Raw genomic sequence first — 25,857 nt, forward strand, 5'->3', positions numbered from 1 at the left:
CCTTCAACGTCATGGAGAGGGTCCTGTCGAGGGATTCGAGGCCCCAGGCTCTTGCTATGGATCCACCCGCCATTCCCTCGCAGGCGGGCCTGTCTTCCATTATCCGGCCCCAGGGACAGCCTGCGTCTAGGTCCCAGATGCCAGATTGTTCCCCTAGAGGAACAGGACCTGGTTGGTGAGCCCTCCTCAGACAGCCCCCCCGAGGAGATTCCTCATAAACGAAAGTGTAAAAGGAGGCACTTGGACTCCCTCGAGTTCCTCAAGGAAGACACTGACTTGGAGGAAGGGGAGGGTTCCCGCAGGTCACCCCCCCGAGGACGTCTCCTTTGGAGACATCATGGAGATGCTGCGCATTAGAGGGTGGTGGTTAGCCCAAAAACCTTCCTCGGATGAGTCTGTGTTTATGGAGGCGTTTGACGCAGGCCCATCTACTTCTTGGGTGTCCCCTCCGGCTGACCCCCTGGTAGATCTTATAACTACCAGGGCGTGGAAGGAGCCGGACACTGTAGAGCCGATCCCCAGGAGACCAGATAAGATCCTTAGTCCCCCGACAGGACAGCATGGAGCAAAGGTTCCCCAGTAGATGCCATGGTGGTGGCGGCTGCCACCAAGAAAGAACTGGCACAGGATATTTCCTCATTACATCCTCCCAACAAGGAGTCTCGGATGATGGACCGCATTGGAAAGCGGATGTTTGCTTCAGCCACCTTCTCCATAAGGGCTGTGAACTACTTGGCACACGTGATTCAGCTTCAGCGGGATCTAATCAAAGAGTACGCTGGGTCACCCCCCGGAGTCCATGTCGGCCGAGGACAAACGAACCTTCTCGGCACAAATAGCCACTCTAAAGTCGATATCCAACACGTCTATGCGGCTTCTCTCCCATGCCATGGAGGGGGGGCGGCTAGAGCCAGCGGAGCAGGCATCGCCTTACGGCATCATGCCTGGCTCTGTCTTTGCCATTTTGCGGATCCCTTCAAGGCGTCCTTCGCGAATGCTCCCTTTGAAGGTCCTACGCTGTTTGGCAAGACTGTCCGTGATGTGCTACTCCAGGGCGAGAAAGACGGGAAGACATTTTCTGCCATCAGAATCCGCTTCTGGGCTCCTCAAAGGTCCTTTTCCAGGAATCAGAGAGGACAAAATAAGATGTGGTTCCGGAAGTCTCAGCAATCCCGTTTCGCTCCGGAACCTTCGTCCTTCAGAGGCAGGGGGAGGACAAGGCGGACACCGGCCCAGAGGCAGAGGGGGGCCGAAGAATTTCGGGTCGAGGGAACCCTTTTCCCACTGACCTGTGCAGCAACCCTGAGGGGTTGCCCCGACTGCTCATCTCTAGAGGCAGTCAGGGGGCGTTTCTCGGAACACCTAGCACATTGGGAGTCCATCACGACAGATTGCTGGGTGCTCTGAATTATATCCAGAGGTTACTCTATTCCCTTCGTGAATCCTCCCCCTCAGTTCGGGCGCCTCCCCGATGTTCCACCCAATCAGAGGGAGGCGGCAGCTTTAGAGATTAAAGAGCTGCTAAGAAAAAGAGCCATCCAGCACGTCCCCCCAGGCCAGTCCGGATCAGGCAATTACTCCAGGTTCTTTTTGGTGCCAAAAAAGACGGGGGACTTAAGGCCAATTCTTGACCTGTCTGCATTAAACCTGTCCATTGCCAAGGAGAAATTCCAGATGGTCACCATTTAATCTATTCTCCCCCTTCTGCAGGAGAACGACTGGATATGCTCCGTAGACCTCAAGGATGCGTACTATCACATTCTAATGGACAGGTGATCCAGGAGGTTTCTCCGCTTTCGGTTGGGGGGCCAGTCATTATCAATTCAGGGTCCTCCCTTTTGGCCTCACCACAGCTCCCAGGGTGTTCACCAAGGTCATGGCGGTTGTAGCGGCCCACCTGAGGCTTCGGGGAATACAGGTTTTTCCTTACCTGGACGACTGGCTCCTCGCCGCTCCCACCAGGCATCTACTATGCTTGGCCAGGGATTATTTCCTGCATTTGGCCCGCCAATTGGGGATCACTATAAATTACAAAAAATCGTCCCTTCAGCCTGCTCAGGTCCTGGACTTCATAGGGGCCAGAATAGACACGCTTCAGTCCAAGGCCTTGACATCGGACAGACTCCGCAACCTAACTCTCCATGTCATAGCTCTTCTACAGTTTCCGGCCCCACCAGCGGAATTAGTCCTGAGGGCTCTAGGGTCTATGGCAGCGGCTGTCAACCTTTCACCCCTCGCCCGCTTGAATATGAGGGTTCTTCAATGGACCTTGCAGGTCCAGTGGTCCATCCTTCGACATCCGTTGTACTCCCCGATTCCCCTCAGCAGGGTTTGCAGAGAATCTCTGCTTTGGTGGCTCCATTCCCTGAGAGCTTTGGGAAAGGCGGCCCTTTTTGATGCCTCTACCCCAAGACCACAGACGCTTCTCGCCTAGGATGGGGGGGGGGCATTGCATGGGCAGAACCGTCCAAGGCACGTGGACTCCAACAGAGACCGTTCTGCATATCAATGTTATGGAGATGAAAGCAGTGCTTCTAGCGTTGCAAGCTCTCCATGCCCATCTTCCTCTAGGGACTATTGCAATTCAGACAGACAACATGTCAGTTGTCTGGTATATCAACAAACAGGGAGGGACCAGGTCTTACCCTCTTTGCCGAGAGACAATGAGAGTTTGGGAGTGGGCGATATCCACCAACCATTTTCTGCTAGCAACGCACATCCCGGGTCGGTCCAACATTTTAGCGGACAAGCTGAGTCGAACTATCTTCTCACCTTACGAGTGGTCTCTGAACCCCTTGGTAGCGAAACAGATCTTCCTCAAATGGGGTCAGCCTTGCTGCGATCTGTTCGCATCGCCTTCAAATGCAAAGTGCAGCGAGATTTTTGCTCTAATCCCTCCATCGGGGGAGGGCCCCAGAGACGCTCTAGTTCATGCTTGGCCATCTGGTCTTCTTTATGCTTATCCTCCTCTCCCGTTAATGACAAAATTCTTGCAGAAAGCTCGGCGGTTGGGGAGCAAGGTTATCGTCATAGCCTCATTCTGGCCTCATCAAACCTGGTTTCCATGCATGCAGTCTCATCTCATAACTCCTTCTTGAATCTTAGATCCCATTCCGGATCTGTTTTCTCATCCTTCGGGATTGAAAACTCTGAACCTGGATGACCACAAGCTTTCCACTTGGTTGATCCTTTTCCATTAGTGGCTAGGACTCCCGGCATCTCGTCTGCAGTTAAATCCATCCTGGTGGCGGCACATATGCCTTCTAGTAGAAAAGTCTACAACAGTAAATGGAAACGTTTTTCTATCTGGGACAGGCATAGGAATTTGGACCCCTTTACGGCTCCCATTGCAGCAGTACTTGAGTTCTTATCCCACATTTTTCATCAGGGGGCCACTTCAACTGTGAAGGTTCAAATGGCAGACATTTCCCACTTCCATATTGGAGACAGTCTTGGTCCCTTAGTTTCCTCTAATATCTGTAAGACCTTCTTGAAGGGCACTTTTCTTTTAAGACCTCCTGTCAAGAATGCGGTTCCTCCGTGGGATCTAACCTTAGTCTTCCAGGCTCTTAGTGGCCCCCCTTTGAGCCTGCAGCTTCGGTTGACTTAAAGTATTTGTCTTGGAAAACTGCCTTCTTGATTGCTATTACCTCAGCTAGAAAGGTATCGGAGCTTCAGGCCCTTTGTACTAAACCTCCATATCCTGTCTTCCATAAGGACAGAGTATCCCTCAGGACTAATCCCTCCTTTTTACCTAAAGTGGCTTCTGAGGCTAACATCAACCAGTCCATTAATCTGCCTGTCTTCTTCCCTAACTACCAGAACAAAGGAGAGTACAGACTCCATTCATTAGATGTGCATAGACAGTTGCGCTTTTATTTGCACAGAACAGCTGCCTCTCGTAAGTCGGAACAGCTCTTTGTTTCCTTTGCTAAGCCATTCTTGGGTAAACCAGTAACGAAGGTGACTCTAGCTAGGTGGATATCTCACTGCATTTTGCTCACGTACAAAATTTCTGGTCGGCCTGAGCCCGTGGGGGTTCGTGCTCATTCTACCCATTCTATGGCTACCTCTGCTGCCTTTTGGTCAAGGGTACCCTTGGATGACATTTGTTCTGCGGCTACTTGGGCTTCCTCTCATACCTTTATTTCACATTATAAATTACATCTGATATCCAGAGGGAGGGCAGCCTTTGGCCCTGCAGTGCTCCGGAATATTCTTCCTTGAGGGCCTCCCAAATTTTTTGGTAGCTGGGGACTCTGTCCCACAGGATGTCCTTCAAGGATGCATCTGCAGTCGTAACATATGGGTTGTCCTGCCTCAGGCAGCCCTTCGGTCGGCCGGATTCCAAAGTCTGGGTCTGGCCTCGGCTGATGTCGCACTTCACCCGACGTCATAGCTGCTGTGAATTGGGTATAAAGGCATCAGCCGACGCCATTTTCCTCAGTCTTTCTTGCCGGTGCCCAAGCAGAAGCTGTTCGCAAGTGCCGGTCGGTCAGATCCAGAGATTTCTACTACCGAAGACTTCTAAAAAGCTAAGTACCCTGTTGGGGACTCTTTCTTGCCTCAACCGATGTCAGAAAAAGTAAATAATTGTTTAACTTGTGGGAAACAAATACCTCATAAGGATTTCCACTCTTACTGCCTTCCTTGCTTAGGCCCAGACCACGACGTATCAGCTTGTTTAGCCTGTGCTTCCTTCAACGGACGGACACTTAGACGTCGGTCGGAATTTGCAGAGGAGTTTTTTGGTCCCGCTTTTGCTTACAAAATGCCGTCGGAGACTCCGACTTCACAATTAGCTAAATAGCGTAAGGAAAAGGACCGACACTCGCGGTCCGCGGTTTCGGCCGAAACCACGGTTAAGCCAACCGCGAGTGTCTCGGTTTCGGCTGAAACCGAGTCCTCGGTTCTTCCTTCGACCGAAAGCATTCCTCCGACAGCCGAGGCCTCGCACAGCATGGCTGAAACTGCTACTGAAATTTCTCCTGCTTTAGCAGGCACCCAGGATTTATCAGATACTATTCCTTTAGACATATCTACTCCTGCACGTGGAGCTGCTAGGCCACCTGCATCTATGTCTATCAAGGCTTTTTCTAGGGCTAAAGCAGTTAAATCTTCTAAGGCCTTGCCTGCTAAAACCCCCTCACACAGGCCTACCTCTAATTCCCAAATGCTCAGCCTGGCTGAGGATCTCATTTCTTTGATCAGGGGATCCCAACCTCACCCAGACAGGGCCTCTCAACCCCCTCCAGAGAAGAGGCCTAGAGCAGAGCCCCCGGATCCAGTTTCTACAGACTATTCCTCGGATGATTCAGAAAACTCAAATCCTCCAGAAGGCCCTTATTCTCCATATGAGGATTCTGATGCAGAAGACTCCATTCCTTCTGCCTCTCCTCCTGAGGAATTTTCTTTTGGGGAAACCTTACATGCTATGAGAGAACAATTCCAATGGCAGGGCCAGGATTTTTCAGATTCTAGGAAAAGGCTAAGGACCTTTTTACATTTACCACAGCATAAGCCTCTAGCCATTCCTCCAGTACTAACAGTTGTGGATGATGCATTTAATGATGCCTGTACTGCCCCTGACTCTCTTCCCCCGGCCCCTGCTAAGCCCGACAGATATTACAGGGTCCCGGACACGCACTTTCACTTGTATAAGGCTCTTATTGCAGATCCTGAAACCATTTCACAGGGCCCCAAAGCTGTAGCAGCTGCCTCTGCCAAAAACCCCCTCCCCTCTGAAAGAGAATCTAGAGCATTAGAGAGATGGGGTAAAAAAGTTTATACTTCTGCTACTCTTTCGGCTAGGGCCTTAAACTGTCAATTCCACATGATTCAGTATCAGGAATTTTTGTTAGACCAGCTTAATAAAAAACTGTCCTCTCCTGAACCTATAGACCGTAAGTCCCTTCAGGATTTGGTACATAACACTCAGCAGGTCAGTAATCATTCCTTAAAATGCAGCTATGATGCACTGGAGGCTTCCTTTAGATCAGCTATGACTGGAACAGTGATCAGAAGGCATGCATGGTTAAAAGAGCAATCCTTACCAGACCATGTAAAGTCAAAGCTCCTAGATGCTCCCATGGAGAAACAAAGTTTGTTTGGCTCCCCTGCACAGCAAGTGCTAAAGAAGGTGGAAGAAAAAGCAAAATCTGTCCAAACAGTCAAGGATTTCTTACAGGTCCAACCTCCGAGGTTTAGTAGAAATTGGCCTTCAAAGAATTGGTCCTTTCCAGACACCTCCAGAGCACAGAGAGGCAGAAATAGGCGCCCAAGAGGCAGAGGTCAATCCAGAGGTGCCTACAGGGGACGCCAGTGGCAGCCTAACAACCAGAGAAGTACTGCCACAGATCCAGCTACTACCACTTCCACAGGACAGACACAATGACTTGACGCTGATACCGCCTACCAGGGAACAACTGGAAGCACCCTTAGGTGGAAAGCTAGCCTTATTTTCCATAAACTGGCATTACATTACAGGAGACAAATGGATTTTACAGACACAGACAAAGGCTACAGGTTTCACTTCCACACTCTACCAAAAAGAGAGGAATGCCAAACCTACCACCAAACCAAAAAGAAAACGCTCTAGGACAAATCAACCACTTACTAAGGATGAGAGCTATAGAAAAGGTACCGCCTATGGAACAAGGACAAGGATTTTACTCCAGACTTTTCCTGGTACCAAGGAAAGAAAATCAATGGAGGCCTGTTCTCGACCTGTCCGCTCTGAACACATATCTCATTGTTCCAAAATTCAAAATGCTGACACTACAGCAACTTCTTCCCATGCTGGGCAAGGAGTCTTGGCTGGTGACTCTAGATCTCAAGGAGGCATACCTGCACGTCCCTATACGACCAGATTGCAGAAGATACCTCAGATTTCTTGCAGGATCAGAGCATTATCAATTATCAGCATTGCCCTTTGGCTTATCTACTGCGCCCAGAGTATTCACAAAATGCCTGGCATCAGTAATTGCTCATTGCAGGCTTCAGGGAATTCAGATTTATCCATACCTGGACGACTGCCTAATACAAGCGGACAACAAGACCAAACTAACAAAAGATTTGGAAAAGGTTATACAACTACTACAGGCCCTGGGATACACAGTCAACATGAAAAAGTCAAGACTGGTACCATCCCAAAGGATAACATTCTTGGGTGCAGAACTGGACACTTCAAATCAGATGGCATTTCTCACAGCAGAAAAGCAAAAGCAACTACCACTCTATTTCATGGCATTAACAACACAGAACCAGCTTACAGCAAGGAAAGTCCTGCAAGCCCTGGGTTACATGGCATCCTGCATAATATTGATTCCACATGCCAGGCTGCATATGAGGAAGTTGCAATGGTACCTAAGGAATATATGGTCTCAGCACAAGCACAGTCTAGAAGCCCAGATTCCAATAATTCCATGCCTGAAGCAAGAATTCCTGTGGTGGGCTCAGGCCTGTCAGTTGAACAGAGGACTGCCTTTCCACAAACCTCGCCCAAGCCAGACAATCACCACGGACGCCTCAGACCTGGGCTGGGGGGCACACATGGTGGACAAGTGCATACAAGGCCTATGGACACAAGACCAGCTGAACCTACACATAAATCAAAAAGTGATGCTGGCAGTGCAACAGGCAATTCAGACATTCAGACCATTTCTTCAACAGGGTCATTTGCTGATAAGGACGGACAACACCACAGTCATGTGGTATATCAACAAACAAGGAGGCACACACTCATATCCTCTATGCCGGATGGCAATGGACCTGTGGAATGTGGCCCTGAACCTCAACATTCAGCTCCAGGCCATATTTGTGCCAGGAAAAGAAAATATACTAGCAGACACCTTAAGCAGAACTACCACGGATGCCCACGAATGGATGCTGCATTCAGACATCTTCAAATCCATTACAAAGAATTGGGGACTACCAGAAATAGACCTGTTCGCATCCCCACACAACCATCAATTGAGGAAATTCTGCACAAGGACATACCACCCACTTGCTTGGAAGGTGGACTCCCTATCCTTCAGTTGGGTAAACCTGACAGCATATGCATTCCAACCTCTTCCTTTGATGCACAAAGTGCTCCTGAAGATCAAAGAAGATCACCCAGGGATCATCCTGATAGCTCCAGACTGGCCGAGGCAGCATTGGTATCCGCTACTCAGGAGTATGTCTCGGACACACGCATGGCCTCTACCTCTAGTTCCTTTACTGCTAACACAGAACAACTTCAAGATCCTACATCCAAACTTGAAAACACTGCAGCTAGCTGCTTGGAATATTACATAAAACAAAATAACCCAGATTTATCTCAAAGGGTTAAAGACAGTATCCTGGAGGCTCGCAGACCCTCCACAAGAAAGACTTATTCAGCCAAATGGAAAAGATACCTCATTTGGAGTGCAACAAAAGGAGAAAATGTATCCTTAGCAAACATAGCTAACATCCTGGAATATTTAGCAGAACTTTTCCACAATGGCCTGTCTTACTCCTCCATTAAGATTCATGCATCAGCAATTTCAGCAGAATACAACATGGATCCTCCACTCTTCTCTCATCCTCTACTCAGGCAGTTTCTGAGAGGAATTTAAAATGTAAAGCCTCCAAGGAAGCCACCTTTGCCTACATGGGATCTTAACTTTGTGCTGGAAAAGTTAACACTTTCCCCTTTCGAACCAGCAGCAACAGCATAATTACAGTTCTTATCTTGGAAAACTGCTTTCCTGCTTGCAATCACTTCAGCAAGAAGGGTTTCTGAATTACAGGCATTAATGGCAGTACAGCCCTTCCTCATCTTCCATCAGGATAGAGTGTCCTTGAGAACTAATCCTACTTTTATGCCAAGGTGGTCTCCAGGGTATCATTGAACCAAGCAATCCATCTACCAACATTCTTCCCCAACCCACAGAACAGGGGGGAAAGGCTACTACATACCTTGGATGTGCACAGGCAATTGCGCTATCTGGACAGAACCAAGAGCAATAGAAAAACTGACCAGCTTCTGGTAGCATATGCAACAGGAATGGAAGGAAAAGCAATTTCAAAACAGACAATCTCAAAATGGATAGGAAATTGCATTAGATTTTGTTACTCTTTTCATGGAAAGACAACTCCAGAAAACATCAGACCTCACTCCACAAGGGCTACAGCCACTACTACAGCTTTCTTGCGAGGAGTGGCTACCAAAGACATTTTAGAAGCTGCTACTTGGAGCTCCGTGCATACATTTGCCAAGCATTATAATCTACCTTTATACTCCAGATCCCGAGCAGGTTTTGCAACTGCTGTTTTGCAAGGGATCTTAACTATACCATAATCATCTTAGTGCCTCCTCCCCAGTTTGGCTATGGTATTCTACCCATATGTTAGGACTGCAGATGCATCCTTGAAGGACATAGTACAGTTTTGTACCTACCATAAATGTAGATGTCCGAGAGGTATGCATCTGCAGTCAGGATTACCCACCCTCCTTCCCTTCTGTGGTACTCCTAGGGTATTTGCCCATCTTGTAGCTAGCTGGGGGAATCTTTTATGGTGTATTTGTTTGTATATATGTATATACATGTTTATTTTTGTTTGCTCTCTACTATTTGGAAACATTTGCATTTATCCAAATTTAGCCTTCCTAGAGGGCACCTGGCATCTGGGGCAAGAAACACTGAGGAAAATGGCGTCGGCTGATGCCTTTATACCCAATTCACAGCAGCTATGACGTCGGGTGAAGTGCGACATCAGCCGAGGCCAGACCCAGACTTTGGAATCCGGCCGACCGAAGGGCTGCCTGAGGCAGGACAACCCATATGTTAGGACTGCAGATGCATACCTCTCGGACATCTACATTTATGGTAGGTACAAAACTGTACTTTGCTGATCAAATGAAGTTAACTACTTCAGATAAAGAAGTTATGTACTCACCATAACGTTCCATCTGAGTAGGTAACTTCATTCGTCAGCAACCGACCCCTCCCTCCATCTGAGTAGGTAACTTCATTTGTCAGCAACCGACCCCTCCCTCGTCCCCCTAACCTGTAGTTCGTTACCTGAATGATTAAGGGATTCACTCCTGGTAGGTATCAGGTTAGGATGTTCAGGTTTTACTTGTTTTGGTGCTGTCTGATAATTGGGCAAACTCGATCTGAGGACTGGAGGGAGGTAGCAGGGTATTATGAGTAAGGGGGAGGAGCTTGGAGCTCGGATCTCTGGCTTGGAAAGCTGCCGGCTCGGATCCGGGTCGGATCCGATACCCACAGGTTGCTGACAAATGAAGTTACGTACTCAGATGGAATGTTATGATGAGTACATAACTTCTTTTTTGGACACAATGACTTTGGTACCTCTTCATTCCATGGTTCCATCTGTTTTGGAACCAAAGGAGTTTTCCTTTACAGAAGTGCTCCGAACAAAATACTGTCTATCTTTAGACTCCTTTGCAGACTGACTTCCAAGCCCTTGCTTGGAAAAAGCTCAGTTCCCTAGTCTCCCAGGCTGTGGAACCTTACCTATTTTATTCCCTGTTTTTGTTCTTCCTGTGAGTCCAGTTGAGCCTTCGGAGTTTCTGGATATTACTGTCCCAGTTTTGACTGTGTCGGTGCTGATCAGATCTTCATCTCTGGCACTGGTAACCACCCTGAGCTCTTCGGGTGAGTTAGATCTGGAGATCTCTTGGGGTTGAAGCTTCCCTGTCAGTTACAGGGAGTGTGGTTCCACTCTGGTATTGTCGAAGCTGTCCATGCTCCTTGGGGCATCAGCATACATGAGCTCAGCTTTGGCTTCAAAAGTGGCTTCCTCTGTGCAGTAGGGGACCACAGTTCTGAGGGAGTTCTACCTCTGTTCTGAGATCCTACTCCTGTACCGGGGTGGCTTGCTTTCCAGGCCACAGAGAGGGCCTTGTCCACTGCGGGGTGACGGTCGGTACCACTCTTGTTTGACCTGACCTTCCCCTCACCCTGAGCTACCTTCGCCCTGGGGCAGCAGGCACAGAAACCTCAGGATTCAAACATGTTGATTGTCATCTTCAGACACCCCCCTGGCCCATCCCATAGAGGAGATGCCCTTGAAGAGTAAGTGCAAGAGGGAAGCACTTGGCCTACCCTAAAGACTTTTACACAGAAGATACTGATTTTGATGAAGAGGAAGGTTCCCCAAAGTCACCCTGGAAGATGTCTCATTTGGAGACAGAAATCCTGAAACAGAGGGGTGACTGGACTTCCCATCAGCCATCCTTGCAGGAATTGGCATATCTGCAGGCTTTCTGTGCTTGACCATCTACCTCTTGGATCCCCCCCCCCGACAATCTCATTCAATTGATTACTCAGCAGGCTTGGAAGATACCGGATTCCATTGAGCCAATCTCCAAGAGACCAGACCGCATTTTGTCTGCTCCTGAGGACCAACACCAACATTGGTCTAAAGGGATACCAGCAGATGCCATGGTGGTTCTAGCAGCCACCAAAATGGAACTTGGCAGATGAAAGTCCTACTCCATCCTCCCAACAAAAGGTGTAGGACGATATGGTTGGATAGCGTGTATACGCATAATCGATCTTTGCGCTCAGGTCTTTGAACTTCATGGCACATTTTACAAGACACCAATGGGATCTGATTAAGGAGCCATCAGATACTCTGACAGGAGCTTTAGCTGAGGGGGTGCAGGATAAAGTAGTTTCCCATCTGGCAGCCCTTGAGTCAATATCTAATTCATCCATGTGGCTTATTGAGCATGCAACCAAAGGGATTATTAGGGCAGCAGGTTATGGCGTAGCCATGAAGAGGCACGCCTGGATGGGCTTATGTGAATTTGCAGAGCCATTCAAGTCTTTTTTCATCAATGCTGCTTTTTCGGAATATCCCTTTTTGGTCCCAAAGTCAGAGATCCTCGCCAGATGTGAGAAGGATGGAAAGATCCTTTCTGCCATGGGCATAGGCTTTTCCATCCATCAACGGTCTTACTCCAGGAACCTAAGGAGTGGGAAGCTATGGTCCAAAAAGTCCCAAGGATCTTTCCAGGACTCGCAGGGCAACAATTCCCCCTGGGGCAGAGGGGGTTGGGAGTTATAATGGAAGACACTATGCATGAGGCAGAGGTGGCCCTCAAAATCAGGGTTCCAGGGATTTGTTCCCTGGTAACTCCTATCAGTGCCCCTGATGGGGAGGCCCTATTGTCATAAACTGGAGGCAGTCTGGGGACGATTATTCCTGCACCTGTCTGCCTGGCTAAATATAACGGTGGACAATTGGGTGCAGAGGATTATCACCAGAAGTTACAATATCCCTTCAAAAAATCCCAGACAACCAAAAAGAATCGCAGATCTTCCACCTAGTGTCAGGGATGCAGCAGCCTTAGAAATTCAAAAACTGTGAGACAAAAGTCATCCATGCAGTCTCACTGGACCAAATAGGATCCAGAGTTTACTCAAGATTCCTTTTAATACCAAAGAAACCGGAGGAATGAAAACCAATATTGGATCTCAGTGTGTTGAACAAGTCAGTTCAGCAAACAAAATTTTGGATGGTTATGGTTCAGTCTATACTTCCATTCTTAGGAAAAGATGATTGGATGTTCTCAGTAGATCTTCAGGGTGTGTATTATATTATCATATAAAAATGAACATGCGGTCCAGAGAATTCCTGGTACTCCGCCTGGGAGCCAGTCATCAGTTCACAGCCCTGCCCTTTGGTCTCACCACAGTCCCCAGGGTGTTCACCAAATGCAGGGCAGTGGTAGCATCTCACTTTAGACTGCAAGAATTCCACATGTTTCCATACCTAGACGACTGGCTTATTACTGCACCCACCCAGCATCTTCTGTTGCTAAGGAACTATGTTCTTCAAGCTTTCTCCTCGCTGGGTATCACTATAAACTATGAAAAGTCCCATCTAGAGCCAGCGCACCAATTAGATTTATAGGAGTGGTATTAAAACACAAACACTGGTATCGAGTCCCCCCCCCCCCCCAGAAAGACTTCAGTGGATAAAATCACAAGTCAGCCCGATTATTCACAGCAAAAAAAGTAACTGCAAGACTGTTATGAACTGTAGGATCAATGACAGCTGCCATCACTTTAGTTCTCTTGCAAGATTTCACTTGGAAATCCTACAATGGCTCTTGGCGTCACAATGTTCTTTACTGAATCAGCCAATGTCCCATCAGGTATTGATCACCATTTTAATTAAGAAAGACCTGAATTGGTGGCTTCACTCCAACGGATTTTTGTTGGGCTAACCTTTCCTCCCTCCTCAACCCGAAGCCATAGTGACCACAGACTCCTCCCAGATGGGGTGGGGGGTCATTATCTGGGAAAGACCATCCAAGCCCCTTTGTCCCTCCTCAAGTCTAAGCCATAGTGATCACCAATTTATGCAAGAAACCCTCCCCCTCCTCAACCCCAAGTCATCTTGACCACGGATTCATCCCAGATGGAGTCGAGGGGGGCATTATTTGGGAAAGACCGTCCAAGGCACTTGGTCCCAGCTAGAGGCCAATTTCCACATCAGTGTTCTAGAGATGAGGGTAGTGGTTTTGGCGTTGCAAGCATTCCAAGAAACCCTCTCCTTGGGAATGATTGCTATCCAGACATACAACATGTCAGTTGTTTGGTACATCAGCAAGCAAGGGGGAACCAGGTCTTACTTTACCCTCTTTGTCGAGAAGCACTCGGTATGGCAATGGGCAATTTTATCCAACCTCTTTCTAATTGCAAAGCACATTCCAGGGAGCTCCACCGTGATTGTAGAGAAATTGAGCAGGAGCATCACAATGCCTCACGAGTGGTCTTTCAATTCTTTGGTGATGGAAAGAATATTCCGCCAGTGAGGCCAGCCCTGCTGCAGTCTTTCTGCATCCCCCCTTGAACAAGTCCAGCAGCTACTTTGCCCTATTCCCCCACCAGGGGAGTCACCAAGAGATGCTGTTATGGGTAAAGCTGAGTCTGTGAATTTTTTGGAGGGTGCAAACTAGAATAATGGCAGAGTCTGTTCCGAGATATGGAACCGAACCCACAGTCAAGGATAAGTGAGGGTTGACAACACAGCTGGAATGTTATGGTAAGACATAACTTATTTTTTTCCATAAATACTGAAATTTAATATCCCACTGTAACATCAGACTATAGTAGACAACTTTTTTCAAGTGTTCATGAAGTTTGTACATACCTGTAATCTGGTTAAATGGTCTGAAAGCTTAGAATTTGCTAATATTGTAAATATTTGAAATATTTTAACTTGACCTTGTGGTATTGTGGTTTGAAAATTAAATTTGCAAATATTTGCAGGAAATAACCTGCTGCTTCTTGGTTGATTTGTTTTAGTTATGCAAAGGGAGATTTGGACATATCCTACATCACTTCAAGAATAGCTGGTATGTGCCTGTTTTCTTTACATTCTCACACTAGGTTTGATTTGATACAGCCAGTGAACTTATTTTGTTAACCAGGTTAATCCCATTAAGCCAAAGGCTTATTCACAGAAGAGGGACCCAACTGTAGATTACAAACTCTAGTAACAGTTTTAAAGTAACTAGTTAGTTTTAGCAGCATACCTTTGAAACACTAGAGGAAATTCTGAATACTTGAAAACGCGAATGGGCTCAGGGAAAGCATGTACACTCTATCTACAAGCTAGAATTTAACCCTGGAGTTATGTAGCAGCTTCATTACCCATTCTACACACCTATGCAGCATAATGTCGTATGCTTTAACATTTCAAGTTTCTTATGTGACATTTAGGATTTATTGTGTGTGATACCTGCTGGTTGTAAAAAGAAGCCAAGAGAAATCTGGTTGTCTCAAATTCTGAAAATATGCACCAATATTGGTCACTGCTGCAGTAGCCTTGGCTATATGGGTTGTATCCTGCCAAGGATATAACAGCCAGCCAGCTTCCAAAGCTTCAGGGCACCTTCCAGCCACCCAAACTGTCAGGCAGCTCAAGCTGAGCTGACTAAAAGATGAGCTTGGGCTCCAAGCCCTTCAGAACTTTACTGCTACTGCTGAAGAATATGCTTCTCTGATTCTTTTGAGGATTGACGAACTGCTTGTCTTTTCCTTTGCTGAGTAGGTAAGTTCCCTTTGGGGAAAAAACTTCCATTCAAGGTCTCCTCAGCGGGCAAGGGAGAAGCCACTCTTGTTGGTCCTGGAAGAGGGAACAGTGAAGGCTTCCTTGTTTTGTCAGAACATCGTGCCCATCCCTAGGGAAGCTATTCCTGCCATTTATAACATTGTTGTCCTCATTGTTTTTTTCTGTCAAAAAGAAACAGAAAACTATGCATCTTCTTATCCTCAAATTTCCTTAGAAGTAGATTACTTGGCCTGGCTCAAGGTTTTTTCAGATTTGATCCTTCTTTTTATTGCTTTCTGGTAAATGAAAGGAGAATACCCACTTTCCTGAAAGGAATCAAGGTTCTGAATATGGACAGGAAGATGAAGGCACAGATGCATGCTTTCTTCTCAGTTTTGTGATTCAGACTCAGAGGAGAGCTCAGTTTTTGATTCTCCCTTTGGGGGTCCTGTCTGAGACTATTTCCAGAATGTGCCCGTGTTTTCATTGGGAGTGCACAGAGGTTTCTCAGTCAATCAGAAATTTTTATGAGCTGTTACAGAAAGAATTTCCTGAACGTTCACCATTTTCTGCAGTTCTGTTAGTGTTGGAGGATGTGTTTTTCCGTTTGTAGTTTTCTTGATAGCTATCCTTTTCCTAAAAAGGTAGGTAGAATGTATAATGTTCATTAGTCTGTTTAAGTTTATATACAGTCTTCCCAAATCTGCCTCAGCAGCTATACTTTAGATCAGATGTCAGTTTGCATTCTGTCTTCAACTGTTGGGTTCAGATCCGAACCTCTGATGTGACTCTGCTGTTACTAAAGCTCATGGTAACCAAAAAGTTCTCAAACTTCTCCCTTACCCATGATGTATCAAACCCTAACATACTCCATATCTCGTTTGCCGCTTTTTGTGAAAAGATGTGGACAGCAGTAGCTCTCGAGTTTTGATTGTACTTGAAGCAGATAAGTTTATTTTTCAAAAAAAAAAACCTTTATATTTCTAATGTAGTTCTCTCATACTTCTTATCCCTTACCCTTGTACATTATTATATCGCTTTACCACCGTTGTTGGTAATTTTTTACTTCTATTTTTACACGCTTGTGTATGTTTAATTTGGTGGTAATATTTTTCTTTTCTGACTTCCTTTTTCCAAAAAGAAAAATGAATAATTTTTTGTTCTTATATTGTGCTATGTTGTTTATATTAGTATGGCTGAGAAGGTTCCTTCCGGCTTTTAAAAAAAAAAAAATGTTGCCCATTTCAGATGCACATACACTGTGTTTATTGTCTAGCCCCACAGCACCTGCAGGAGGATTATTTTATTTATCATAATTTTAATACCAGAGCACTTGTGGACAGGAAGAATAAGTTGATTTTGAAAGACTTGCTGCCATCATCTTTTGGTGAAGCTATCACTGGGGATCAGTCCCCCAAACTAAAGTCTAAGGAGTAGAAGTCTGATTCCCTCCACTTTCTCTTCTCCATCATCCAAGCCTTCCAAGAAGAGGTCTAAATCGGATACGAGGAGGTCTCAACCCTCTTACCCCTTGAATCCAAAGGAAGAGGTTGTTGGATCCTACATCCTTGGATCCAACCAAGAAACCTTTGGGTGTTCTTCGTGTTTCACTGTTGCAGTCATCACCTGTGTGTTATCCCTGCTGTGGTAGCTCTTGGCCGGCCATAATACCAGAGTAGTGTTTTTTTGTGTCAGCTGCTGTCGCTTGTAGACTGACGTCAGGTCATCAGTGCTATAAAGCAAGGCAGCTGACATCATTACATTAGTCTTTCTTGCCATGGAGCCCGTAGCAGAAGCAGTTTGCAAGTCTACCGGTCGGTCGCTACCAGAGCTCAGATCTCAGCTGAAAACATCTAAAGCTAAGTACCCCGTTGGGGATTCTTTTTTCTTGCAGTAACTGATGTCCGAAAAAGTTAACAATTGTCTCGCCTGTGGAAGGCAGATCCCATACTGTGTCTCTTGTTTAGGTCCAGACCACAACGTTTCCCGTTACCAGTTCTGTGCCCTCTTTAATGCGAGAACCAATCGTCATAGAGCTCGTTTTGTAGACGGGTATTTTCGTCCGCCATCTTAACAAATGTCCGCCAGCCAACAATCCATAGACATTCCGAAAAAATGTAGGGATAAAGATTAAGAGACAGACCACACAAGGCTAAGCCTTCCGATGACACTACAGCTAAGCAAGTAGTCATTGCTCCAGAATTCAGTGACACACTTTCACAGCCCCTGATGCCCGATATGATATCTATGTAAACCTCTACCAAGACCCTTTCGGAGTGTGGTATGCCACAGAAATCTTCTTAGTCTTCCGAGTCTTTGGTTGTCTTTGCCTCGGTTGGGTCCAGAGCCACGATGCAGCCACCGTCTTCCGAGGAGGCATTTCACACTACTGATTCTAGACAAAAAACGACACCTTCTCTCCCGACTACCGTTTCTCTGACTGATGGATACCCTTATGCCTAGAAGCCAGGCCACCCCTAGAAAATCTAGTTCTAGCCACCATCTTACTCCTGCTCCACAACCCCAAGCCCAAATGCTTAAGATGGCGGAGGATCTTGTCTCCCTTATCGGGGCAGTCAGGCCACAACTTCTAAAAGGAAAAGACACCCTTCTCCTGAACTACTGACAGAGCGGGATTCTGAGGAATCTGAATTTTCAGATTTTGAAGAGGAACAACCTCCTCTGACTGCTTATGAGGATACAGATGCAGAAGAATCCAATCGTTCTGCCTCCCCACCAGAAGACCTTTCCTTTGGGAAACCCTTCACACCCTCATGGAACATTTCCACTGGGAATTTCAGGACTTCCTCAGTCTAAGAACAGGCTGAGAGTTTCTAGACCTGCCCCAGCACAGACCCCTGACCATTCCCCTTATCTTAGAAGTGGTGGATGATGTTTTCCATGAATCCAGCTTAGTTCTGATGCCCTCCCACCTGCTCCCTGTAAACTGACAGGTATTACAGAGTGACGGATTCTCACCAATACTTGTACAGAAGTCCTTCTGCAGACCCGGAGGTCATTACACAAGGACCCAAAGGAGCCAGGGCTAGTAATGCAAAGAATCCTACTACTCCTGACAAGGATGCCAGAGCTCTGGACAGATGGGGTAAAAAAGTTTATACCTCTGCAACCTTAGCTATCAGAGCACTTAGCTGTCAGTTTCTTGTGTTAAAATATCAACAACACTCTCTGGAACTATTAAAGCAAAAGATTTCTACCTTTTCTGACTGTGCCAGTTCTAAAACATTAGCAGATTTACTGCACTCTACTTGTCAAGTGGCAAAACACTCTTTACACTGTGGATGAGACGCACTAGAACCCTTAAGCAGGGCAGCAGTGTCTGGATCTGTCATTAGGAGATGTGCATGGTTGAAGGAACAACCTTTCTCTGATCATGTCAAGTCTAAATTAATTGATGCACCCTTGGATAAAGACCGCTTGTTTGGAGAAAAAGCAGAAGAGATGCTTAAAAAGATGGAAGACAAAGCAAAATCAATGAAAACAGTAAAAGATTTCTTTCAGGTTCAACCTCCTAGATTCAGCAGGAATTTTCCTTCTAATCACTGGTCTTTTCCTGCACCTAGCAGACAGGGGCAAGGTAAGCCCCACAAGGACAGACCGTCCAGGCCCCTATCCCAGGGACAGCAGAGAACTAAACAGTGGACCACTTCCGCCCGAAAGGCAGGGAGTTCTAAGTTATCCCTCTATGGCAAAAACTCTCAGTGATTCCCACTCCCCCCTCTGCCCTCCTTTCACCCACCAAAAGCTAGGAGGAAGGCTGTCCCTCTGCAAAGAATGTTGGCTGTCTGTAACAAAGGTCCAGTGGGTCTTAAAGGTAATTTTTCAGGGATACAAATTCACTTTCAATGAACTCCCAATTTCCAGAGGGTACCCAGACTTACCTCCAGATCAGTGGGCAGAGGCATTAAAACAAGTCCAAACTCTGATATATCAGGGGGCAGTAGAACCTGTTTCTGCAGATCAAACACACAAAGGTTTTTATTCCAGGCTATTCCTTGTTCCCAGAAAGGAGGGCACTTGGCGCCCATCCTGGATATATCCATTCTGAACACCTCTCTGGTTGTCCCCAAATTCAAAATGCTAACTTTGAAGCAGCTGCTGCTTATGCTAACAAAAAAAAAATGCCTGGTTAGTGACCATAGACCTAAAAGTTGCCAACCTCCAAATTCCTGCGCTTATTAGCTGTTACAGAATTTCCTGAACGTTCACCATTTTCTCCAGTTCTGTCAGCATTGGAGGATGTGTGTATTTCCGTTTGTAGTTTTCTTGATAGCCTGCCTTCTTTCCATAAAAAGATAGGTAGAATGTATAATATTCATTAGTCTTTTGACGTTTTTATAGTCTTCCCAAATCTGCCTCAGCAGCTATAGCTTTAGATCAGATGTCAGTTTTCATTCTGTCCTCAACTGTTGGGTTCAGATCCGAACCTCTGCTGCGACTCTGCTGTGACTCTGCTGTTACTAAAGCTCATGGTAACCAAAAATTTCTCGAACTGAGTGCACCAACCCCCAGCATACTCCAGATCTCGTTTGCCACTTTTTGCGAAAAGATGTGGACAGCAGTAGCTCTCTAGTTTCGATTGTACTTGAAGCAGATGTGATTTTTTTTTCCCCTAAAAAAAATTTATATTTCTAATATATTTCTATTGTACTTTTTATCCATTACCCTTGTACTTTAGTGTGTCACTTTATTACCATTGTTTGTAATTTTTACTTCTGCTATTTTTACATGCTTGTGTATGTTTAATTTGGTGGTAATATTTTTCTTTTCTGACTTCCTCTTTCCAAAAAACAAAAGTAAATAAATTTTTGTTCTTATGTTGTGCTATGTTTTTTATATTAGTATGGCTGAGAAGGTTCTTTCCAGTTGCCCATCTCAGATGTACATATACTGTGTTTAATTTCTAGCCCATAGCACCTGCAGGAAGATTATTTTAGTTGTCATAATTTTAATCCCAGAGCACTTGTGGACAGAAAGAATAAGTTGATTTTGAAAGGCTTGCTGCCATCATCTTTTGGTGAAGCCATCACTGGGGCACAGTCCCCCAAACTAAAGTCTAAGAAGTTGAAGTCTGATTCCCTCCACTTCCTCAACTCCATCTTCTGAGCCTTCCAGGAAGAGGTCTAAATCAGATTCGAGGGGGGTCTCAATCCTCTTCCCCCTTGAATCCAAAGGAGGAGGTTATTGGATCCTACATCCTTGGATCCAACCAAGAAACCTTGGGATCTGACTGTTCCAAATCCTATTATTTTGCCAAGGACCTGATATTCTCCTTCTGTCAGTCCAGTGCCTTCCAGGGTCCCTACCCCCCTTTATGGAAAGGTGCCATTCAAAGTCACCTTCTCTGACCTCATCTCATTCATCCAGGAGTTTGAGAAAGATGTGGATAGGATGACTAACTTTCTCTTGGCACAGATCCAGATGGGTGTGTTTATGGTTCCTACCACTGCAGATCAGAGGGCCTGTCATTTGACCACACTACCACCTGAGACTGCTTCTCTGATCCCTTTGGTTGCTGCAGAGTCCATGGATCAGAGTCTTCCGTGTCTGTCTGGCTTGGATCCAAAGATAACCCTATCTTCAGATCTGAAGCTGACTTTGAGTGCCCTGGCTTCAATATCTTTGGATCCAGAGGACTCGGAGAGCTGAAGTTTCCTTGTCTGATCCGATGCGCTGGGGTCTACTCTGAAGGTCTAGGAGCCTTCTTTCTGCTTTGATACTTTGGCATTTGACTCCCTCCTCAGAGAAATTGCTTTTGAGGCAGGAGGAGACAGAGGTCCAGAAGCCTGCCTTCTGAGTACCAAGGTCTTCTCTTTCTCCGGAATGGTCTGTCTTCAAGGTTGTGAAGAGGGCGTTTTCTTGGAGCCTCATCATTCGATGCCAGAGGGACAGCCAGCTTGAAACCTCCCAACTACCAGCAGGGTTACATAGTCTCTTCTGACACTTCCTTGGAGTGCCCCACCAAGGAAGTCTCTGAGAAGAGAAGGTGCAAGAGTAGGCACTTTAACTCTCCACAAGAGTCATTCACTGAGGATGTGGAATTGAACGAGGGTGAAGGGTCCCCACAATCACCTCCAGAAGACTTCTCATTTGGTGACAAATTTGAGGTCTTGAAACAGAGAGGTGGTTGGACCCCTGGCAAACCTTCACTGGGGAGTCAGTATTTCTGAAGCCTTTGGAGCTGGCCCATCTACCTCCTGGGTTACTTAGTTCACCAATGAGCTTATTGATTTGCTCTCTTAGCGGGTGTGGAAGGAACCTAACTCAGCTGAGCCAATACCTGACTCCACTTATGAGGAAGGAATTTTGGAGTAAGCAGGTACTCATGGAAGTCATGGTCGTGGTGGCAGCCACCAAGAATGAACTTGCAGAACAAAGTTCCTCTGTTTACCCCCCTAACCGTAAGTCTAGGGTGATGAACAGATTTGGGAAGAGTGTCTGTTTCAGCATCCATTGCTCATAGGTTGTTGAACAACTTTGCACATTTTACTATGTTGCAAAGTGATTTGATCAAGGAACTTTCAAAATCCCTTTCAGGAACCGTTTCTGATGAGGTCAAGTTGTCCGTGGCCTTTCAGTTAACTACCCTGCAATCCATTTCAATCTCATCTCTGAGGCTCATTTCGCATGCAACCAAAGGCTCCTCAAGGGCAAGTTTTTTTCAGGCATATCAGTTAGGAGGCATGCCTGGATTGGCTTATGTGATTTTGCAGAGCCCTTCAAGTCCTTGTTCATCAGTGCTTCCTTTGGCAGTTCATTGCTTGGCCCAAAAGTAAGAGAGACATTATCCAGGTGTGAGAAGGATGGAAAGACCCTCTCTGCAGTGGGCATACTTTTTTGACTCCTCAACGGTACTTTTCTAGAAATCAGTGATGTGGTCAAAAAATATTGTTCAAGAAGTCCCAGGGTCCTTTCCAGGACACACATGGAGAAAGTTCCCCTAGGGGCAGAGGGGAAACTCTAATGGACGACTACACCACCGTGGCAGAGGATGCCCAAAAATCAGGGTTCCAGAGATTCTTTTTCTGACAGACCCTACCAGCACTCCTGAAAGGAGACCTGATTGTTCCCCCTCGGAAGGCACTCTAGGGTCATCTGTCCCTGCACCAGAGAGCCTGGCTAGACATAAGATGCTTGGGGGCAGCGATTATTTCCACAGGTTATATGTTCCACTCAGTCAGAGGAAAGAGGCAGGAGTAAAAATACAAAAGCTGGTAGAAAGAGTCATCCAAGGGGTCCCGCTAGATCAGATATAATCTGGAACTTACTCAAGATTCTTTAGTGCCAAAGAAAACAGGGGACTGGAGACCAATTTTGGATCTCAGCAATTTGAACAAGTCAGTTCAACTTACAAAGTTTCAGGTAATGCTTCAGTTCATGCTCCCCTTCCTGGGCAAGGACGACTGGATGTGCTTGGTAGACTTTCAGGTTGTGCACTGTCACATAAAGATGAACAGACAATCCAGATGATACTTGTGCTTCCAGCTGGGAGCCAGTTACTACCAGTTCAGAACACTATCCTTTGGCCTCACCACACCCCCCAGGGTGTTTATCAAATGCATGGCAGTGGTGACAGCTCACTTGAGATTGCAAGGATTCCAAATCTGTACATATCTAGACGAGTGGCTCATTACCACCTTTTCCAGGCATCTGCTAATCAGGGCAAGAGATCAGGTACTTCAGATTTGTTTTCATCTGCGGATAACTATAAATTGCACCAAGTCTCACCTACAACTGACTCAAATTTTTGGAATTAGGAGCAGTTTTAAACACATCAGTGACGGCTTCTCTTGCTCTCTCAAGAGTACAGATTATAAGATTCCAAGTCAAGAGAATAATTTGCAGTACCAATGTTTCAGCCCAGTTGATCCTTCAGGCCTTGGGGTCAGTGTCAGCCACCATAATCTTAGTTCCTCTAGCAAGATTTTTATATGAGAATTCTTCAATGGATACTAGCAACACAATGGTCCATTCTTTACCAGCACATGTCAACACATATAAGGCTCATCAGGCATGCAAGAGGTGCCTCTGGTGGTGGATTTGATTGGATCAAGTTCTACAAGGCTGTCCTTTCACTCTCACTCAGCCCAATGCCATAGTGACCAGAGATGCTTTCCAGATTGGCTAGGGTGACACTTTTTCTCTAGAGAATAGTCCAAGGCACTTGGTACTCTGAAGAGGCTAACTTGCATATCAGTGTCCTAGAGACTATAGCAGTGCTTTCAGCTTTGCAGGCCTTCCTGGAATGCTCTCCGTTCAGAGGTGATTGCGATTCAAAGTGACAATATGTCAGTAGTTTTGTACAGCAGCAAACAAGGAAAGAACAGATTAATACACCTTGTATCGAGAAGCACTCAGACTGTGGCACTGGGCCATCTCACCCAACTACTTTCTCATAGCAACCCACATTCTGGGTAAATTCAGTGCTAATAGCAGACAAACTGAGCAGGTCCATTCTTTTACCTGACAAGTGATCTCTCAGTAGGAAAGTGGCAGAATGATTTTCTACCGATGGGGTCAACCTTGCTGCAATCTTTTTGGTTCTCCCCTAAACAACAAATGCAGCAGCTACATTGCCCTAATCCCTCCTCGGGGGGAGTCACTGAGGGATGCTCTACTTCATGATTGGCCCCCTGGTCTACTTTGTTTACCCACCAATTCCTCTAATTCCGAAATTCTTGCAGAAAGCAGCCAGGTTGAAGTGCAAAGTCATCCTCATTACACCATACTGGCCTCATCAGATTTGGTTCCCCTTCCTGTGGCATCATCCTCTTTGCCAACATTTGATACTGGATCTGATTCCAGATCTCCTGTCATATCCATCAGACATGGTTCATCCAGATATCTGCAACCTTAGGCTAACAGCATAGTTTCTCCAATTCTTTTAATAGTCAAACAACCGATGCCGTCTTCCACTGTTTGTAATATTCTTATATCTTCCCATAAACCTTCACTGAGAAAGCTTTATACAAGTAAATGGAAACAGTTTGTTTACTGGGCATAACAAAAACACATCGCCCCCTTTTCAGTCCCGATAAGTAATATGCTTGAATTTTTAGCTTCCATCTTTAATGAAGGTGCAAGCTCCTCTACTATTAAGGTTCAGTTGGCAGCAATTTCTGATTTTCATATTGGATTTGGAATGTCTTCTGTGACCTCTTCTAATCTTTGTAAAGCATTATTGAGAGCCACTCTTCTCTTTAGGCCCTCATACAAAAACCCTACTCCACCATGGGACTTGAACTTGGTACTGGTGATGTTAATTCACTACCCCTTTGAGCCAGCAGTGAAATGTGACCTTAAATTTCTGACTTGGAAATCTGTCTCTCTAGTGGCCATTAGCTCGGCTAGAAAAGGTTCAGAACTTCAAGCCTGGTCTTTGAAACCTCCATACTTGATTTTTTCATAAGGATAGAGTTACATTACGAACCAGTGGGACTTTCCTTCCCAAGGTGGTGTTAGAATCCAATATCAATCAGTCCATTAATTTGCCAGTATTTTTTCCTAAATTTATAAACAAAGGTGAATATATTCATATATTCACAAATGATCTTTACTGCCTTCTCTCAAGCATCTATCATACAATACGCAGATGATTCAACCTTCATATGTACAGTATCCACAGTAACTCTCAACTTCTTACTGTCTCACAAAAAGCCGCCTCTGATTTTGAAACGTAGCTAGCAAACTCACAACTCATCCCCAACCGTAATAAAACTAAATTAATGATCTTTCATCCATATAAACCTACTAACCTCCCAGCTAACTTTTATATCACTGCCAATAATACTAGGATTTTCCCAAATTCCCAAACAAAAACTATTGGGCATCATAATCGACGACAGACTAAAATTTGACATACACATTTCTAACACAATCAGAAAGGTTCGCAAGAAAATGGGAAACATTTATAGAAACAAAAAAGTCTTAACAGACGCTGCAAGAATAGCCATAGCTAGAACATACCTTCTTTCCTCACTCTTGTATATGCATCCCCCATACTTACCAACGTCAAAAAGTCAGAACTAAGTAAATTAGAATCCTGTTTTAATAATATTTGCAACAGATTCCACATGTTCATCCCATCACTGTCAGTGCCTAAAAAATATTTCTTGGTTGGAACTACCTCCGTTATGAACTATAACCAGTTAATAATTGCGTTACAAAATAATGTGCAATCCTGCCAACATACCTTCCCTAAAAAAATCTTCTACAACCCTACTCTAGCATTCGTCCTCCTCGATCATCTAACAGACTTACTCCAAATAACCAAAGTATCCAATACAGCAGGCAACTCTCCTTACTGTAACTTTGTTGCTAAAAATTGGAATACCCTTCCATGTAGTATTAGATGCATAAGCAATCTTAATGATTTCAAAATATCTTTTAAAAGATATTTATTTGATTCCTGGCTTTGCACATGTAACACTCCAGGTTAATTATTAACTTAGCATTACTTTTACAATTTGGCTGTATGTGTACTAACTTCTACTTCTCTGTAAGTAGTTCCTAGCTGCAACTCTTACCACAGAAGTATTGCTAACTATGCACTACTTTGCTTAAGTGATTCTCCCTGCGTAATTCCTTAACTATGTTCCTGCACATATGTAAATGCAACCATATATTTCTCTATATTCAAGTGTTTAAAGTCTTGTTCTATTTGGTACTATGTATATATTTTTGTTTTTACATTTTTATCCTGTAAATGTGTTAACACTCATTTTTTGTCAATTCTGTTTATAATTTCTATTACTTATTGCGATAATTTGTATG

The 25,857-nt window shown here is 45.4% G+C and overlaps 1 protein-coding gene across 2 annotated transcripts in view; it reads left to right on the forward strand.

Annotated features, from left to right (window-relative positions):
* The window catches only part of GAK (cyclin G associated kinase), a 2,484,892-nt gene that overhangs the window by 1,465,707 nt on the left and 993,328 nt on the right, over positions 1 to 25,857 (forward strand). For both annotated transcript variants that reach the window (XM_044060934.1, XM_044060933.1), the window contains exon 12: positions 14,316 to 14,365. In XM_044060934.1, the coding sequence (XP_043916869.1) occupies positions 14,316 to 14,365 (50 nt within the window). The remainder of the gene's footprint in view (positions 1 to 14,315; positions 14,366 to 25,857) is intronic.

The sequence above is a fragment of the Protopterus annectens genome, chromosome 2.part0 (genome assembly GCF_019279795.1).
Source record: "Protopterus annectens isolate FY-2018-M chromosome 2.part0, PAN1.0, whole genome shotgun sequence".
NCBI classification, from domain to species: domain Eukaryota; kingdom Metazoa; phylum Chordata; order Ceratodontiformes; family Protopteridae; genus Protopterus; species Protopterus annectens.